The sequence below is a fragment of the Cajanus cajan genome, chromosome 5 (assembly GCF_000230855.2).
Source record: "Cajanus cajan strain Asha chromosome 5, NIPB_CcT2T_4, whole genome shotgun sequence".
Taxonomy (NCBI): domain Eukaryota; kingdom Viridiplantae; phylum Streptophyta; class Magnoliopsida; order Fabales; family Fabaceae; genus Cajanus; species Cajanus cajan.
The window spans coordinates 7,800,100-7,820,735 of NC_138521.1; the positions used below are offsets into that span (position 1 = coordinate 7,800,100).

At 35.6% G+C, this 20,636-nt stretch overlaps 1 protein-coding gene across 1 annotated transcript; it reads left to right on the forward strand.

The window, feature by feature from the left end:
* The first annotated feature begins 11,959 nt into the window (after positions 1–11,959).
* LOC145958211 (uncharacterized) lies at positions 11,960–15,199 on the forward strand. Its single transcript, XM_083074862.1, has 2 exons — positions 11,960–12,445; positions 14,161–15,199. The coding sequence occupies exon 2, from the start codon at positions 14,162–14,164 to the stop codon at positions 14,720–14,722; it is 561 nt and encodes a 186-aa protein (XP_082930988.1). The 5' UTR covers positions 11,960–12,445; position 14,161; the 3' UTR covers positions 14,723–15,199.
* Positions 15,200–20,636: the final 5,437 nt, after the last annotated feature.

Consider the following 20,636-nt stretch of genomic DNA (forward strand, 5'->3'; position numbering starts at 1 on the left):
GAGGGGCTTGATTTTAGGTGATGCACGATGGTTCTAGAGAGATATTGTTTAACAATTGCCATAATTAATACCAAAAAATATACAATTGCCATAATTTATTTATTTATTTTCAATGTTAATACACAAAGCTAACGAAGTTAAAAGACAGCTAAAGATCGATAGAGGCCAAATAATAAAATTGTAATTAGGAACTAAAACGTGTAATTTTTAGCTATGAGAACCAAAACATAATTAAGAATAACACAAGTAGATCAACCAAATAATTTAACCTTTAATTTGATGTGTAAGAGTTTATTCAATAAACGTACATTTTTTAATTATTGAAAAGTTGTATTTTTTTAAAGGCCAAAATGTATATCTAATTTTATTTTTTGATCAATGAATAGTACAGGGCCCTCATGTTGCTCCGCTGGTACGTCACTACATACATTCAATCTAATTTATAAACTTTTTACCTAACATTTGTAGCAAAATATTTAACTTTCTCCTCACATGGTGGTCCAATGTCTTTCTGAGCTACACGTTCACACCCATTTTTCTTCAGGTAGTGAAAATACAAAATAGTCTTCAAAACATTTTGTAAATCCACCAATGTGATCCACGAATTAATCAACATATTACGTACCATATATTCTTAGCCACATGCGTATAGCAATTAAGTCAATACAGTTATCACGCGCCTTAATTATATACATGTTTCATTAATTATTAAACCTGCAAATGCAAATATTAATTCAAACACAAGTTCTTCTTGTGTCAATTTCCATTCAAGCTGGAAAGGGATAGAAAGAGAAAGAATATAAATAATGAAAAAAACTCACACCTAGCTCTTTTATATAAGTAATGAAAAAAATTCAAACACAAGTTCTTCTTATGTCAATTTCCATTCAAGCTGGAAAGGGACAGAAAGAGAAAGAACAAATAATAAAAAATTTTACACCTTTTATATTTATATATATATATATATATATATATATATATATATATTTACTTTAAGAATAAGTTTATTTAATTTTAATTTATTTAATAATTTAAATTCTATATCAAATTTTAATGATTTAATTATAAAATTTATAATTTTTAATATTTAAATTAAGTTTGCAAATTTTTTAAATTTTTTAAAAATTATTTAATATTTTATTTTATTAATTCAAATTAACGGATAATTATAAAAATATTTATCAATTTTATTGATGAATCATATAACCAAATTAATTACTTTTGTTGAGATCTTTTGAACCATATTTATCGTATTTGCATTAACGTTGAAATGTGAAAAATCACGTTTGACCAGAAACAATAAACAATAACTTCCACGTAAAATCATGCTGGACATTGAGAGAGAACATGTGGAAACGTTTTTCTAAACACACTAATTATTTCTATCTACAAAACTTGAAAATGAACACAAAATCTTACTTTAAAAAAATTGAGTCTAGTAACACTTGAACAAATAAATTAATTTCTTTCTCTTATACATCTTGAATTCTATATATCTTGATTGATGTTATAATGAACAAAATATCTTACTTTAAAAAATTTGAGTCTAATAATACTCGAACAAATAGCTAGGTTGATTTTTTTTTTCTTGCAGATCTTAAATTCTATACATCTTAATGAATGGTATAATGTAAAAGGAGTTGAGAGATGGAGAAAATGTTAAATACAGATGAAATATAAATAATGTAATTAAGATAGCCATATATTGAAGTTACATAAGGATAGAGAAAGGACAAAATGATCCCATGCGGGAAGGAGTTGATAAGAGGAGATGACCCTACCAAAATAGCCATTAGGCAATCCAGACAGAAGGGACAAAATGATCCCGTGGGGGGAGTTTATCAAAAGGACAAAACATGATCGATCTATCAGCAGACTTAATGATCCAAAAAATCTACCACTACCAAGGGATAAAGGGAGACCACAGAAATAGAGGGTGGGACCATATGTAAGGGAATGGGGACACATTCAAATCAACCAGATTGCTGGAAAAAGGAACTTTATTCAGTGGTGGCGAGCTTACCCAATAATTCCATTTGAAGAGCATATATAACTAAATGTAAGGGACACACCGAGTGCACACAACATATAAATAGTATATAGCTTCAGCCTGCAGCTAGGTAGGTAGCTGTTCAACCATATGTTATTACAGTTTCCATTTTTCAGACCTCAGAGTTCAGACCAACCAAACCAAACCACACCCTTTTTTTTTTCTTCTGTCATATAGGGTATTTCTAATGAAAATTAGATACTAAGATATTTATTTAAAGACTTAACTTTTCTTGATAAATATTTTTTTGTAATGTAAATAAAAAATACCCATCAACCATTAGTCAAAGAATAATTCCTTTTATAGTACAAAGATCACAAAAATGAGTTTTTGAGTCTTTCCAAACAAAATCTCTTTTATATTAAATTTCTATAACATGTTTAAGAACCACAACTATCTAAGAATTATGTATATGTGGACCTTATTGGTCAATAAATACTCTTGTAGTAGACCTGAGATTGAAACCCTAATGATATTGTAACAAAAAAGAAACCCTAATGGTATGGTTAAGGGAGATGGTTACGTGTGTAAGCTTAGCATATGGCAGCATATGAATTAAATAAAAATTAAGGCGAGAGTAATAGGTATGTATACGTGGGCTTGGTAGAGGTCAGGGTCTGAGAAAACCGTTGGGTTATCTTGGTGTTAGGTCGCTGTCGAAGGTTGAATTGGGTAGGGTCTATAGGGTAGTAGATGCTACAGATGCTTGGTCTTTCATTTATTCATGTAGTGCAACCATGTATGTCTTGCTTTTTGTTGCTTTGGACTGCAAAATTGTATGAGTATAATTATGATGGATTGATCTGCCGAGCTGTATTCGCTGACTTGAAGTATATGCCCCCCCTTTCCTTCTTCCTTTGATTCTTTCATGCATTAAGTTGGCCTCATCAATGCTATTGTATTCACACACACACTCAAGCATGACACATCAATTTACAGCTATGCACATGCATGTGTGTGTGCCCGTCACTTTCTTGACTTGTATACTATTGGTGCAAATGTAGGTGAAAACTGGTGAAGTTCTTGTGTGCAAAGATTGTAATGTAATGCTATGGGCTATAGCTTCTCATTTGAACAATTCAATACTACGTCACATGCCTTTTTCTTTTGCTGGACATGCTTGGCATGGATTCATATGTGCATCACCAATCTCCTAAAAAGTAATTTTCCTAAAAGACCACTTCCCCCAATTTCACTTTAACAATGTGATTTTTTTTTTTAAATTATCAATAATAGATATCTGACTTTTGAAAAATGTGTTTCTCTAAAACATTTTTCCCATAAAAACAGTCATATTTTTTTTTTTAAGAAGCAACTCTTATTTGTTTCTTAAAAAAATTATTTTTTTAGAATTTATTTTCTTAATTAAAAAAAAAAACTGGCTTATATGTAGGAAATCATTAACTGCCACCAGAATAGAATTGAGCTACATATTATCTATTGTTTTAAATTGAAATGTAACTAAAATAAATAGGCATATCATCTTAAGAAAATTCAATTATTTTTATTTTTATGCACGGTAATTATTTTCTAAAACCTATTGTAATCAGCATTTTGATTATCATGATTAATACCAGTTTTTATTATTAAGTGATTTATTTTGTTATCAATAGGTTGTGGAATAAAATAATCAAATTGAACTGTTTCAGTCAAGTGGTTCATCTATACTCCAAGACCTATACTCCAATATGAAAAAGAACAGTAAGCACAGGTCATCTTACTCTTAAATCAAGTCCATGATCTAACTCTTATCAAGTCTAAACACAACTGAAATCAAAAGTAACACCCTAAAACATAATATCGTTACGCATAATCCAAATAAATTAACTACGTCACAGCTAGTCATATACCAAATAAAATGGTAAATTGAACATAAATTTTCCCTCTTGAAAGAAAGCTAAAATGAGAAGAAATATCACGACGCAAAATTCACAATATAAGATATGTTGTACTTGTACACATAAGACGATACTCTTTTGCAACTAACTGGAGCTAATTAATAACCTATCTAGAATAACCCACCCACTAGGATAATGCAGATATTTTGAGGCGAACAAAACTCTTCCAAAAAAATTTAAAAGTAATATAATGAGAAGCGTGAGTTTTCCAATATAGCAATATTGTAAAAAGTAATGATAAACTGAATTGATTGTAAAAAGGGTTGGAATCTCCTTTCATACTCATTAAGGAACCTTTATAAATAAAATGATTATTTTAGTTTGTGTAAAGTACGGTTAAATATTTATTATATATAATTAAATTTTATAATAAATTATATATATATATATAAATTATATTTAAAATTAATATATATTTTTTAAATATATAAATTATATTTTAGATTTATGATAAATAATTTTTATTTAACAAAAATTTATTTTTATTGATTGATAATTTAATTTAAAATATTAATATTTAACTAATAAATAATTATGATAAATAAAAATAAAATTAAATAAGAAATTAAAACAAATATCACAAATCTTCTCATTGAAAAAAAAAGGTTTCTACAAGCACTTATACATGAGATAAAGATTCATATTTAATATATAGAGGTTAATAAGTAAATAAAAATATTGATTTAATTGTATTTTTTAAAAATTAGAAATCAAGTTCAAAAAAAACTATTTTTAAAAACGTGTAAAAGTATTTTGAAATGATGTTAAAATCTATTTTAACTTCGCATAGCTAAAGACATTTAATTTTAAAAAATTATATTTAAAAGCGAAAAAAAAATCGTAATTACCTCCAACAATGTTAATTAGTTATCACGGTAAAGTTACTAACAAAGAAAAAAAAATTAAACAGAATTTGCTGGATAACATATAAGTGTCACATGTAAAAAAAGGGTCTTTTGTATAACTTCATCTGGAACTAGAGGCTCTCTTTAAACAGGTAATTTTAAGAAGAAAATTTATTTTGTCATGATCCAAAAATTACTTCTTCTCCATCTCAGATTCAGAAGGTGTAACATTGTAAAAAAAAAAAAAAAAAAAAAAAAAAAAGGCTGATTCAGTAGCCCAGAACGGGCCGTTCCCAAACTGGAACGGGCCGTTCCACACTACTGAATTGAACTACATATTGTAGTTGAGAACGGGCCGTTCCGGCAAGGAGAACGGGCCGTTCTAGGAAGGAGAACGGGCCGTTCCGGAGGGAGAATGGGCCGTTCCAGAGGGAGAACGGGCTGTTCCTGAGGGAGAACGGGCTGTTCTGGATGAGTCCCGGAACGGGCCGTTCTTTTTTCAGAACGGGCCGTTCTGGGCGTGGATTTTGTGCGTGATCTGGGAGTTCAGAACGGGCCGTTCCGGTATCGGTACGGGCCGTTCTGGCCACTCCGGATTGCCTATAAATAGGGGTGAAGGGGGGGGCCGTGAGGAGTTATGGTTCTAGAGAGAAGTTTTAGAGAGAAGGTCTCTGGGTCAGTGAGCTCCTTTCTCTCCCAAATTTATCTGTTTAACTCCTTTTCTCCTCTAGATCAATAACTCCTTCTGTCTTTTCTTGAATTTCAGATTAGAAAGCTTGTTTTGGGAGGACTGAAGTTTCGAGTTGAGCCTCGAGGGGAAATTATACTTTTGATTCAGTCTTTGGCTATCTGAGCCAATCTTCAGGTAAGGGAAGCTAGATTGTTTGCATGTGGCTGAATTTGTTAGTTTGGATGAGAATTTTGAACTCTCTGAATAGTTTTAGGCCGGGCGCAGGTTGAGCGTATCAGGCGTGGAAGAGCTTAGAGCTCTTGGGTTGGTGTTAGGCCAGGCGCGAGTTGACGGCACTGTGCTTGAATATATTTATGAATGAATTGATGCTTATGCATGTTTAAAGTTGAAGTTTTAGATCATGTATGTATGATATATGATGTATGGTGAGGTGTGATTCATATGTATGCTTTGTGATGATATATATGAATGTTTGAATATGATACGTTCATATGGTATGTATTGATCATAATGGTAGGTAGACCATTTATGATGTATGATGCATTATTGCATGTGATGTCTTATGACATGTGTATGGTTGTTGATCATGATGGTGGGCAGACCATTATGATGTATGATGCATGATTGCATGTGATGCCTATGGCATGAGTCTAGCCTAGGACTTGAGGAGAGGAAAAATATTTCGAACTGGAAGAGCTCACATAGAGTCTCTTGAGAGTGGTGCTTGGATAGGCCACTAATATATGAGAGTGGTGCTCTGGGAGGCCACTGGATTTGGGAGAGTGGTGCTCAGATAGGCCACTGGGTTGGGTGAGTCTCCTCTAAGTCCTTAGCTAGTGTTGGAGCGGGGTATGAGGTCGAGGGTTATTCCCTTAACCAAGTACTCGGGAAGGTGCGTGGATCCTTGCGGATAGTCGGTGGGCGAACTCCACAATTGACTTGGTTAATGCATGTCAAGGTCGTGGTAAGGTCGTACCCAGCTGTGCTATACCTGACGGTGGATCTGGACTTCCAAGTGTGTAAGTGACATCATCCGAGTAAACCCGAGTGAGGATTATATATCCTGTTTAGCTGTGACCGAGCGGGCGCATTGGGCGTGAAAACGGTTGGGGTGGTTTCGGTAGGATGGAATGTCACTTATACAGCTCTATTGTTATGGAGATCTCCTAGGTGTATGCGTGACGACGCATTAGATGATTGATATGTATGCCTATCTGTCATGAGTTGCATTCATTGCATGATTATTAATATGATGAAGTGTGGTGTTTGACTTCATGTTTGGTGAATGAATGATTGATTGAGATGAAAGGTTCCTTAGGGACAGGATTTGGGATGCATGTGTAGTATAGAATTTTTATTCTGTACTTGTATTATTGATCTTTGAATTCTAGTTTACCCTTCTGTTTTCCATGTGGTGGAACTGCGATGATCATACTTGGTATGGGAGCAGGTCAGGGATAGCTTGGGAGTAGAGATGATCGTTGTGAGACGAGGAGCTGAGTCTCGTGTTTTGAGTTACCATTCTGGGTAACATTTTTTTTGTCAGTGCTTGACCGGCACTAAGGAATATTTTGGGATGACTGTACATATATGGTGCTATATTTTATATACAGAAACTTAATTATTTCGATCTTTATATTTATGCCTGTATGTATGTGTTATCCAGTTTAATATTCTCTTAGTTAACTAGTTGTAGTGCGATTCCACTAAGTGTAGAGACCGTGGCGGGTCGTTACACTTTTATGGTATCAGAGCCGGTCGAGTCTTTTAGGATACTATGTGGGGAGTGATCCTTCTAGGTTTCTGTTGTGTCATATCTCTGATATGTGTTAGCCTTTGGTGAATTGTGGGGGTATTATGTTACTAATAGGATGTTTGAATTCTTGTAGTATGGTGAGACCCCAGTATGACCAGATTGCTAGGGCCATGGAGATGATAGCCATGGCGATGCAGCAGCAGAGTGCTCACTTTGCTCATATGGAGGCAGGTAGAGCTGCGGCTGAGGCAGCTAGAGCTGCGGCTGATGCAGCTAGACCGGTGGTCTCTCAGGAGGGGAGAGATTTAGCAGAGTTCAGGGGATGTCAGCCTCCTCAGTTCAGAGGGGATTCAGATCCTGATGTGGCGGATCAGTGGTTGAGGGATATGGAGAAGATTTTTAGTGTTTTAGGATCTTCTGATGAGAGAAAGTTGGCTTATGCAGTTTACATGCTGGGGGGCGAGGCTGAGTACTGGTGGAGAGGCACCAGGCAGATGTTAGAGAGCAGGGGTGTGCCTGTTGACTGGGATTGCTTCAGGAGGGTCTTTTTGGAGAAATATTTCCCGGATAGCGTTAGATACGCTAAGGAGGCAGAGTTCATGAGATTACATCAGGGAAGCTTGTCTGTTTCTGAGTATGCTATGAGGTTTGAGCATCTAGCTCGTTTCTACTCTCAGGCCATATCTGAGGCTTGAAGATGTAGAAAGTTTGCGGAGGGATTGAGGCACGAGCTGAAGAGGGTTATAGTCCCCATGTCCATAGTAGAGTTTCCTGCCTTGGTTGAGAAGGCAAAGACTGTTGAGAGTTTGGAGAGTGGTGGTAGCAGCGGTAAGGCTGCTAGAGTTCAGGAGGGATCATCTGGGTCCAGGAGGGGAGGCCAGCAGAGGGGACCTTATGACAGACCTGTACAGTCTCAGAGAGGAGCTGTTAGTAGGGGACCTCGACCTGTTACTCCTCAGGGCGGAGCACAGTCGATGCGGTGTTATCGATGTGGAGGAGCACATATGGTGAGAGATTGTTCCCTTCCGGGGAATGTTTGCTTCAGATGTGGTAGGCCAGACCACATCTCTAGAGATTGTCAGACACCGGCGACTTCATCTGGGAGTGCCCCGAGGCCACCCAGACCTACAGCTGCGGGGAGAGTGTTTGCATTGTCAGGTGCAGAGGCTTCTACTTCATCAGACTTAGTGAAGGGAAAGGGGAAGGCAGCAGGTGAGGATGTTTTATTTTTATTCGATTCTGGAGCCACGCATTCTTTTATTTCTGTTGATTGTGTGAAGAGATTGGGTTTGTCAGTATCTTCCTTGCATGTTGATTTGTTTGTGTCTACTCCGGCTTCAGTTTCTGTGGTGACGTCGGAGATGTGTGTGAGATGCCCGATAGAGGTGTCTGGTAGGAGGTTCCGAGTGAACCTGATTGTGTTGCCCATGGTGGATATCGACATAATCTTAGGGATGGATTGGTTATCTGCCCATCACATCCTTATAGATTGTGCTCGGAGAGAGTTGATGTTTCCTCAGTTGGAGGATGAGGTGTTGGTATCAGCGGGTCAGGCTGAGCAGTTGATGAGGGATGGAGCTGAGTGCTTCATGTTGTTTGCAACTTTGAGTATTGAGACAGAGAGAGCTATCGCTGGGATCGAGATTGTCAGTGAATTTCCTGAGGTGTTTCCAGATGATGTGCCAGGATTGCCACCCAGGCGTGATGTTGAGTTTAGCATTGATCTGGTACCAGGTGCAGGACCGGTATCAGTGGCTCCTTATAGGATGGCTCCAGCTGAGTTGGTAGAGCTGAAGACACAAATTGAGGATTTGTTGGAGAAACAGATGGTGAGGCCCAGTGTTTCTCCTTGGGGTGCTCCGGTACTGTTAGTGAAGAAGAAAGATGGTGGGGCCCGTTTGTGTGTTGATTATCGGCAGCTGAATAAATTAACGATAAAGAATAAATATCCCCTTCCAAGGATTGATGATTTGATGGATCAGCTGAGGGGAGCTTCAGTGTTTTCAAAGATTGATTTGAGATCCGGATATCACCAGATTAGGGTGAAGGAGAGTGACATACCGAAGACTGCCTTTAGGACTAGGTATGGTCACTATGAGCATGTGGTGATGCCTTTTGGTGTCACTAATGCTCCAGCAGTGTTCATGGATTACATGAACAGGATCTTTAGACCGTTCTTGGACAGATTTGTGGTGGTCTTCCTTGATGATATTTTGGTGTATTCTAGATCATTGGAGGATCACCGTGAGCATTTGAGGTCGGTTTTGGAGGTGTTAAGAGAGAGACAGTTGTATGCCAAACTGTCCAAGTGTGAGTTTTGGTTGTCCGAGGTGAGATTTTTGGGGCATGTGATATCGGCAGAGGGGATTGCAGTAGATCCAGCCAAGGTGGAGGCTGTGATTCAGTGGGAGCGTCCGATGACTGCTACAGAGATTAGGAGTTTTCTTGGGTTGGCGGGTTACTATCGGAGGTTCATTGAGGGTTTTTCTCGAATAGTAATGCCTTTGACTCAACTGACTCGAAAAGATCAACCTTTTGTTTGGACGGACGCTTGTGAGCAGAGTTTTCAGGAACTAAAGAGACGGTTAACCACTTCTCCAGTTTTGGTGTTACCTAACACTGGTGAGCATTTTGATGTGTTCTGTGATGCTTCTCACCAGGGGTTAGGTTGTGTGTTGATGCAGGGAGGGAGAGTAGTGGCATATGCTTCGAGGCAACTGAAGACCCATGAGAGAAATTATCCTACTCATGATTTGGAGCTTGCAGCTGTGGTATTTGCCTTGAAGTCGTGGAGGCACTATCTGTATGGTGCGAGATTCAGTGTATACAGTGATCACAAGAGTTTGAAATATCTGTTTGATCAGAAAGAGTTGAATATGAGGCAGAGGAGGTGGATGGAATTTCTAAAGGACTTCGATTTCCAGTTGATGTATCATCCTGGAAAGGCGAATGTGGAAGCTGATGCATTGAGTAGGAAATCCATTCACATGTCGGCTATGATGATTAGGGAGTTGGAGTTGATTGAACAGTTCCGAGATTTGAGACTAGAGGTGGAGGTTGTTCAGGATCACATTAGCTGTGGTATGATCACCATAACTAATGAGTTCTTGAAGCAGGTGGGAACTAAACAGTTACAGGATCCAGAGTTGTTAAGGACTTTGGGATTACTTGGTACTGAGAGGGCAGCTGGTTTTGAGCTTGGTACTGATGGGATTCTAAGATTCAGAGGTCGAATTTGTCTGCCTTGTGATTCAGAGTTGAGGAGAGTTGTTCTAGAGGAGGGACACATGAGTCGTCTTAGCATACATCCTGGTATGACTAAGATGTATCAAGACATCAAGAAAAGTTTTTGGTGGCCTGGTATGAAGAAGGAGATAGCAGAGTTTGTAGCCGCTTGTTTGACTTGTCAGAAGGCGAAGATTGAGCATCAGAGGCCCGGAGGGGTTTTACAGTTGATGGAGATTCCTGAGTGGAAGTGGGATAGTGTCACTATGGACTTTGTGGTTGGATTGCCTAGGACAACTAGGAACAGTGACTCTATCTGGGTGATTGTTGATAGGTTGACAAAGTGTGCTCATTTTCTTCCTGTCAACAAGAGGTGGTCCTTGGAGAGGCTTGCACAGTTATATATCTGAGAGATAGTACGGCTGCATGGAGTGCCTTCCAGTATTATTTCTGACAGAGATCCAAGGTTTACTTCAAGGTTTTGGCAGACTCTACATCAGGCGTTGGGAACGAGATTGAGGTTGAGTTCCGCCTATCATCCACAGACAGATGGTCAGTCGGAAAGGACAATTCAGTCACTAGAGGATCTTCTGAGAGCTTGTGTGTTGGACCATCTGGGTAGCTGGGAGGAGGTGTTGCCATTGGTAGAGTTTACCTATAATAATAGTTATCATGCAAGTATTGGCATGGCACCTTTTGAGGCTCTATATGGCAGGAGGTGTAGGACTCCATTATGTTGGTATCAGGAGGGTGAGTCAGTAGTGGTTGGTCCAGAGTTAGTTCTTCAGACTACTGAGATGGTGAGACAGATTCAGGAGAGGTTGAGAGCTACTCAGAATCGACAAAAGTCTTATGCTGATAAGAGGAGGAGACCTCTAGAGTTTGAGGAGGGAGAGCATGTGTTTCTCAGGGTGACACCCACTACTGGAGTGGGAAGGGCTGTAAGGGCCAAGAAACTCACACCGAAGTTCATTGGTCCTTATCAGATCCTTCGTCGTGTAGGTCCAGTAGCTTATCAGTTGGCGTTACCTCCTATTCTGTCCAACCTGCATGATGTGTTTCACGTTTCACAGTTGAGGAAGTACATCAGAGACCCGAGTCACGTGATAGAGATGGATGAGGTGCAAGTTAGAGAAAACTTAACTTACGAGAAGAGACCGGTAGCTGTAATTGATCACAAGTTGAAAGAGCTTCGAGGCAAGTCTATTAGCTTAGTGAAGATTCTTTGGGATGCAGCTACTAGTGAGGCAACCTGGGAAGAAGAGAGTCGGTTCAAGGAACAGTATCCATTCCTCTTTTCAGGTAAGCCTATTTTCGGGGACGAAAATTCTTATTTGTTGGGGAGTATTGTAACATTGTAAAAAAAAAAAAAAAAAAAGGCTGATTCAGTAGCCCAGAACGGGCCGTTCCCAAACTGGAACGGGCCGTTCCACACTACTGAATTGAACTACATATTGTAGTTGAGAACGGGTCGTTCCGGCAAGGAGAACGGGCCGTTCTAGGAAGGAGAACGGGCCGTTCCGGAGGGAGAATGGGTCGTTCCGGAGGGAGAACGGGCTGTTCCTGAGGGAGAACGGGCTGTTCTGGATGAGTCCCGGAACGGGCCGTTCTGTTTTCAGAACAGGCCGTTCTGGGCGTGGATTTTGTGCGTGATCTGGGAGTTCAGAACGGGCCGTTCCGGTATCGGTACGGGCCGTTCTGGCCACTCCGGATTGCCTATAAATAGGGGTGAAGGGGGGGCCGTGAGGAGTTATGGTTCTAGAGAGAAGTTTTAGAGAGAAGGTCTCTGGGTCAGTGAGCTCCTTTCTCTCCCAAATTTCTCTGTTTAACTCCTTTTCTCCTCTAGATCAATAACTCCTTCTGTCTTTTCTTGAATTTCAGATTAGAAAGCTTGTTTTGGGAGGACTGAAGTTTCGAGTTGAGCCTCGAGGGGAAATTATACTTTTGATTCAGTCTTTGGCTATCTGAGCCAATCTTCAGGTAAGGGAAGCTAGATTGTTTGCATGTGGCTGAATTTGTTAGTTTGGATGAGAATTTTGAACTCTCTGAATAGTTTTAGGCCGGGCGCAGGTTGAGCGTATCAGGCGTGGAAGAGCTTAGAGCTCTTGGGTTGGTGTTAGGCCAGGCGCGAGTTGACGGCACTGTGCTTGAATATATTTATGAATGAATTGATGCTTATGCATGTTTAAAGTTGAAGTTTTAGATCATGTATGTATGATATATGATGTATGGTGAGGTGTGATTCATATGTATGCTTTGTGATGATATATATGAATGTTTGAATATGATACGTTCATATGGTATGTATTGATCATAATGGTAGGTAGACCATTTATGATGTATGATGCATTATTGCATGTGATGTCTTATGACATGTGTATGGTTGTTGATCATGATGGTGGGCAGACCATTATGATGTATGATGCATGATTGCATGTGATGCCTATGGCATGAGTCTAGCCTAGGACTTGAGGAGAGGAAAAATATTTCGAACTGGAAGAGCTCACATAGAGTCTCTTGAGAGTGGTGCTTGGATAGGCCACTAATATATGAGAGTGGTGCTCTGGGAGGCCACTGGATTTGGGAGAGTGGTGCTCAGATAGGCCACTGGGTTGGGTGAGTCTCCTCTAAGTCCTTAGCTAGTGTTGGAGCGGGGTATGAGGTCGAGGGTTATTCCCTTAACCAAGTACTCGGGAAGGTGCGTGGATCCTTGCGGATAGTCGGTGGGCGAACTCCACAATTGACTTGGTTAATGCATGTCAAGGTCGTGGTAAGGCCGTACCCAGCTGTGCTATACCTGACGGTGGATCTGGACTTCCAAGTGTGTAAGTGACATCATCCGAGTAAACCCGAGTGAGGATTATATATCCTGTTTAGCTGTGACCGAGCGGGCGCATTGGGCGTGAAAACGGTTGGGGTGGTTTCGGTAGGATGGAATGTCACTTATACAGCTCTATTGTTATGGAGATCTCCTAGGTGTATGCGTGACGACGCATTAGATGATTGATATGTATGCCTATCTGTCATGAGTTGCATTCATTGCATGATTATTAATATGATGAAGTGTGGTGTTTGACTTCATGTTTGGTGAATGAATGATTGATTGAGATGAAAGGTTCCTTAGGGACAGGATTTGGGATGCATGTGTAGTATAGAATTTTTATTCTGTACTTGTATTATTGATCTTTGAATTCTAGTTTACCCTTCTGTTTTCCATGTGGTGGAACTGCGATGATCATACTTGGTATGGGAGCAGGTCAGGGATAGCTTGGGAGTAGAGATGATCGTTGTGAGACGAGGAGCTGAGTCTCGTGTTTTGAGTTACCATTCTGGGTAACATTTTTTTTGTCAGTGCTTGACCGGCACTAAGGAATATTTTGGGATGACTGTACATATATGGTGCTATATTTTATATACAGAAACTTAATTATTTCGATCTTTATATTTATGCCTGTATGTATGTGTTATCCAGTTTAATATTCTCTTAGTTAACTAGTTGTAGTGCGATTCCACTAAGTGTAGAGACCGTGGCGGGTCGTTACACTTTTATGGTATCAGAGCCGGTCGAGTCTTTTAGGATACTATGTGGGGAGTGATCCTTCTAGGTTTCTGTTGTGTCATATCTCTGATATGTGTTAGCCTTTGGTGAATTGTGGGGGTATTATGTTACTAATAGGATGTTTGAATTCTTGTAGTATGGTGAGACCCCAGTATGACCAGATTGCTAGGGCCATGGAGATGATAGCCATGGCGATGCAGCAGCAGAGTGCTCACTTTGCTCATATGGAGGCAGGTAGAGCTGCGGCTGAGGCAGCTAGAGCTGCGGCTGATGCAGCTAGACCGGTGGTCTCTCAGGAGGGGAGAGATTTAGCAGAGTTCAGGGGATGTCAGCCTCCTCAGTTCAGAGGGGATTCAGATCCTGATGTGGCGGATCAGTGGTTGAGGGATATGGAGAAGATTTTTAGTGTTTTAGGATCTTCTGATGAGAGAAAGTTGGCTTATGCAGTTTACATGCTGGGGGGCGAGGCTGAGTACTGGTGGAGAGGCACCAGGCAGATGTTAGAGAGCAGGGGTGTGCCTGTTGACTGGGATTGCTTCAGGAGGGTCTTTTTGGAGAAATATTTCCCGGATAGCGTTAGATACGCTAAGGAGGCAGAGTTCATGAGATTACATCAGGGAAGCTTGTCTGTTTCTGAGTATGCTATGAGGTTTGAGCATCTAGCTCGTTTCTACTCTCAGGCCATATCTGAGGCTTGAAGATGTAGAAAGTTTGCGGAGGGATTGAGGCACGAGCTGAAGAGGGTTATAGTCCCCATGTCCATAGTAGAGTTTCCTGCCTTGGTTGAGAAGGCAAAGACTGTTGAGAGTTTGGAGAGTGGTGGTAGCAGCGGTAAGGCTGCTAGAGTTCAGGAGGGATCATCTGGGTCCAGGAGGGGAGGCCAGCAGAGGGGACCTTATGACAGACCTGTACAGTCTCAGAGAGGAGCTGTTAGTAGGGGACCTCGACCTGTTACTCCTCAGGGCGGAGCACAGTCGATGCGGTGTTATCGATGTGGAGGAGCACATATGGTGAGAGATTGTTCCCTTCCGGGGAATGTTTGCTTCAGATGTGGTAGGCCAGACCACATCTCTAGAGATTGTCAGACACCGGCGACTTCATCTGGGAGTGCCCCGAGGCCACCCAGACCTACAGCTGCGGGGAGAGTGTTTGCATTGTCAGGTGCAGAGGGTTTGGGATGCATGTGTAGTATAGAATTTTTATTCTGTACTTGTATTATTGATCTTTGAATTCTAGCTTACCCTTCTGTTTTCCATGTGGTGGAACTGCGATGATCATACTTGGTATGGGAGCAGGTCAGGGATAGCTTGGGAGTAGAGATGATCGTTGTGAGACGAGGAGCTGAGTCTCGTGTTTTGAGTTACCATTCTGGGTAACATTTTTTTTGTCAGTGCTTGACCGGCACTAAGGAATATTTTGGGATGACTGTACATATATGGTGCTATATTTTATATACAGAAACTTAATTATTTCGATCTTTATATTTATGCCTGTATGTATGTGTTATCCAGTTTAATATTCTCTTAGTTAACTAGTTGTAGTGCGATTCCACTAACTGTAGAGACCGTGGCGGGTCGTTACAGAAGGCAATTTCCTCTTTTTCTCTCTTATCCTTAAAAATTGAATCATAGAACAACATGGGGTTCCATACTATCTTAATTATATGAAAAAAGTTAAATTTAAGATCCTTCTCAATTGCCCAATTTTTAACCATTGAGGGTTACTAATTCCTTTAAAAGTTCTCACTATAATTAGCTTAACAGGATTTGTGAAATAATGACATCTATTGAAAGGTAGCTAATAATGGCAACTCATGTGTATATGCATGTAATAAACTAGAAGTGGTTGAATGTTATCATACATATTATAATATATTATGTGCCTAGCTATCTAACTAGATACTGCTCCTTTTATTGCCGTCCTATTATGATTTTGCTAAAGATGATAATATTCACATATATAATATGATGGTCGAAAACTCTTATGTCAGATAATGTTGGTCCAACAGATGCGTATAATAATGTCATACCCAGATGTGACCCTATAAATAAATTATTGCACCTCGACAATTTTCTATATTTAATTAAATTTGGCCCCCAATGTATATCATGATTCATGAGGAACACATCATGCCCAAATTGATACATAACTATCTTCAAGATAACGTAATATTGTTTAAATAGTTATAAATAGCATTCACCATGCCATTTATTTAAGTACATGAAAAAATTGTTTGATATGTTTTTTCATCATCAAAATTACAATAATAACATCAAAATTAATGTAAATGAATAAAATTATTATTTAACTTCGCACCACTAAATATAAATATTGACAACAAATTAAATTTCTTATTACAAACAAATTGTATGAGTATTTCTATATAAATGAATAAAATTAATTATAGAATATTAGGATTTTAAATAATTGAATAACTAGTTCCCTTGTTATTTATTTAAAAACAAATTAATAACTTTTCAATAAAGTTTGAGATGAGATTTACATGAAATGTACCTATATCAAATATCAAAACAAAAGCAATATACTGTATATAATTTAGATTCATTTAATTTAGATAGATGTAATCTTCATTTTAATTAAATTAATAGTATATATTTAAAAAAAAATTGTATTTTATAGCTCCTAATTTTATATATTAAATTCACTGATAATTATTTTTTACACTTTTATCTTCTAATATAAGATGATGTTGATTATTATTAATTTTTATTTTTATTAAAACAATTGTTCTCACTAATTCAAAGTCTTAAATTCTTCACTATACCTGAAGAAATGAATAAATCAATAGGAATTGTTGAATAAATTAATTAAATAGATCCAAATTGGTTTTGAAATTTGGATCATATTGTTACATTAAAATCAAATTAAATTAATTATATAATTAATTAAGTCTTAAAAATTACTTATTTTCAAATGAACATATCAGATGATTCAATCGATTATTTTTCAACTTTTGGATTAATACATTTTGGAGTTTAGTATATAACTTTTTCTTCTATATACTGTTTTATTTTCTTTCTTTCCATTATAATATTTTTAATGATCTTATCTAGTATTAATAGGTGTGTTTAGTTGACTATATATGTTTATTATATAATATTTTTCATAATAGACACTAAATTTTTTTTCAATGATATAACTCTATAATAATATAATATTTTTCCCTAAAAATTTCTTTTGCTTACAATTATATTTTCATAGAGTCATAATTGATAATAAAAAAAGTGCAAGTGTATATTATAATGACAAAATATTATATATATATATATATATATATATATATAATATGATATTTTTTGTATGTCAATTTTTAATAAATAAAATAAAATATAAAATTATAATTATTTATTTTTTATGATCACTCAATAACTCAAACCAAATCTTAATCAAATTGATTTAGTATGCTAAAAATATTTTCCAACTTCAAATCAATTCAACTCATAAACACTCTTTACAAATTAAATATAAATTTATTCTTTGTGATTTTCAATCAAGAATATGGGAGTTAGGAATGAATCCCTTTAAAGAATGAAAATTATTTAAAATAATGAGATATCTTGACTATTTTTTTATATGCACAATTATATATTATCTCTGGTCTCTTTTTCTTTATTTATAAAATTCTATTAGTTAATTCATGAGTATTAAGAAAAATGTTGAATTTAGTTGATAATAATTTATCCTAAATTTATATTTTTTTTTCAAAATTACTCTTAATATTGTGAAAACACAAATTAGCTGAATATACGAGCTGGCACGTTTATCTAGGCTTGATTTGCATAGACCTGTGTGCAATTTAAGTAACTTGTCCATATAGGCTCACATTTTAAATAAGCCAAAAGAAAAATTAGGTTTGTATCTGCACTGTGTAGTTTGTAGTCTAATGGATATGTCTGTTGCCAGCAAGATTAAAAGGAAGGGAAAAAAAGGTGATGGATTTAAAAAAAAAAAATCCATCTAAATTAAAATTTGTCCACATTTATATGTTTGATCCAATTTAGACCTATGCAAAGATCTAATTAAAATGTAAAATAATAATACAATTCTATCAAAATTAGTCTTAAAGTGTTACCCACATTTATATAGTTAAGTTCTTCCAATGCAACCATCAAGACAATGTTATACTACCATGTACATCGACGAATCAATATATTACACACTTTAGTGTTATTTGTCACTGTCATTCATGGTAACCTAAATAATGATAAAATTATTTGGTAAAAAAAGTCAAATTCATTTATTTTAAAAAAATATTTGGTACAAAAATGTTCACGAGTTGGCCTGCATACCCACTATTAAATCTATTTAACCCACAGACTAAATGGTCCATGCCAAAAAACCCGCATTCTATATATTGATTAAGATTTTTAAGATCTATTCGCTACAAGAAAATATAGTGACATACACCCTATAATAACACTATACATGTCATTAAAAATTATTTTTACCCATATAATAATTATAATATATGTTGGTATATTATTAAAAAGTGTGAGTATATGTTATAGTGACACACAAAATATGTTGTTAAATCTCATTCAAAATCAACACTAAAATTATGCGTAACTATATGTCAAATAGACATATACCTACATGTATTGTACTTATAGTGACACTTTTTGTATGTCATTATATGTAACATTTATTGTAGTGATTTCACTATTATTATTAAATTAAGATAAATAACTTTAACATATGCTATTTTTATAAAATCAAAAATTAATTAAAAAAATATTTTATATTGATTATTATAAAAAGAATAAGAGATTATTAATTATAGCATACCGTGTTGGTATCATATAACAACTTACTTTAAGATCAGAACTGAAATAATTTAGCATGTTTCAAACGTGGGAATAAGTCCTGAGATTACAGCTAGCAGCCAACAAGACAAAGGAAAAAAAAAATTAGAAAACGAAAGGAAAAGAAGGATAAATGCTATTTTGAACTTTAATGTGTCTAGTTCGGACGAAAACATGCCGAACGTTTATAATAATACATTTATAAATTAACTAGTGTTTTAGTGTTTATTATAATAAATTATAACTATAAATAAATATTATATTTAAAAATTTTATAAATAAGTTTTTAAAATATATAAATTATTTTATATTTATAATAAATAATTTATATTATGACATAAAATTATTTTTAATTATTGTTAATTTATTTTTAAATTATTAAAATTTAATTTATAGATAAATATGATAAGTAAAAATTGAATTAATTTTTATATCTACTTCTATATATTAAACACAAATATCTAAGAAAATTTTCTTTTATGAGAGAATTTTTAAGAATTTTTTTAACTTTTTATCTAATTTAATTTTTATTTATGAATTAAATTTTAATATTTTAAAATAAATTATCAATAAATAAAAATGATATTGTGTTATAATATATATTATTATCATAGTATTGTACTACAATATTAATTATTTATCAAAAATATAAAATATAATTTATATGTTTAAAATTATGTATTTATACAAATTTTAAATTAATTTATATACTGATACATAATATTTATTTGTATATATAATTTATTATGAATTTTAATTATATAAAATAAACATTTAACATATGCATTGCACATGCTATACTAGTTAGATAAAAAGTTAAAAGAATGTTTTAAAAAAATATTAAAACACTACAAGAAATGTTACATATATATAGTGACATACAAAAAGTGTTACTATAGGTACAATATATGTAGGTATATGTTTATTTAACATATAGTTACACACAATTTTAGTATTGATTTTGAATGCGATTTAACAACATATTTTGTGTGTTACTATAGTCTATACCCACACATTTTAATAATATACTGACATATATTGTAGTTATTGTGTGGGTAAAAGTAATTTTTAGTGACATGTATAATGTCATTATAAGATGTGTGTCACTATATGACAATTTTCTTGTAGTGAAATTCAATTCTAATATAAATATGATAGAAAAAAATTGAATTACATAAGAAGATAAAAAAAAATTCTTAGAAAAACTCTTGATAAAAAAATCCTAAAATATTCTCATGCAAGATAGAAATTCATATTTAATATATAATAATTAATTTAATTTACAAATAAATATGATAAATAAAAAATAAATTATACAAGAAGTTAAAAAAAATCCCTATAAATGTTCTTGTAGAAAAATCTTAAAAATATAACATTGTACGTTCTCCTTAATTATTGTGTTTTTATCAGTAATTATGTGGTAATTATGTGGTGTGTGGTATGTGTTGTTTTGAGGTGTGGTTGAGAGATTTTGAGAGTTAAAAAACTTCCAATGAGTCTTTAAGTATTTTAAAGAGTTTCTATGAGAGTAGAGGTCCAATTTGATCTTGAGGAGAGAAGTATATAAGATTTCTTTTGAGATTTGATCCTCATAAGCTCATTTTTTAGAGAACTTTAGAGAGAAACTGTGAGATAATCTCTAAAGTTGTAAAAAAATTTCTTCTTTTTGTCATCTTCTCGAGAGTTGTAAAGGATCATTGTTATGTGTGATTCAAAGCTCGTAGTTGAGAATCAAGGTTGTGATGCTGTACAAAACTTTTCGAAGCTCGGAGCTTATTCTTCTTCCTTT

What these genes read in the sequence shown, in the direction of transcription:
- LOC145958211 (XM_083074862.1), top strand. Translation starts at nt 14,162, where the DNA reads ATGGTGAGACCCCAGTATGACCAGATTGCTAGGGCCATGGAGATGATA.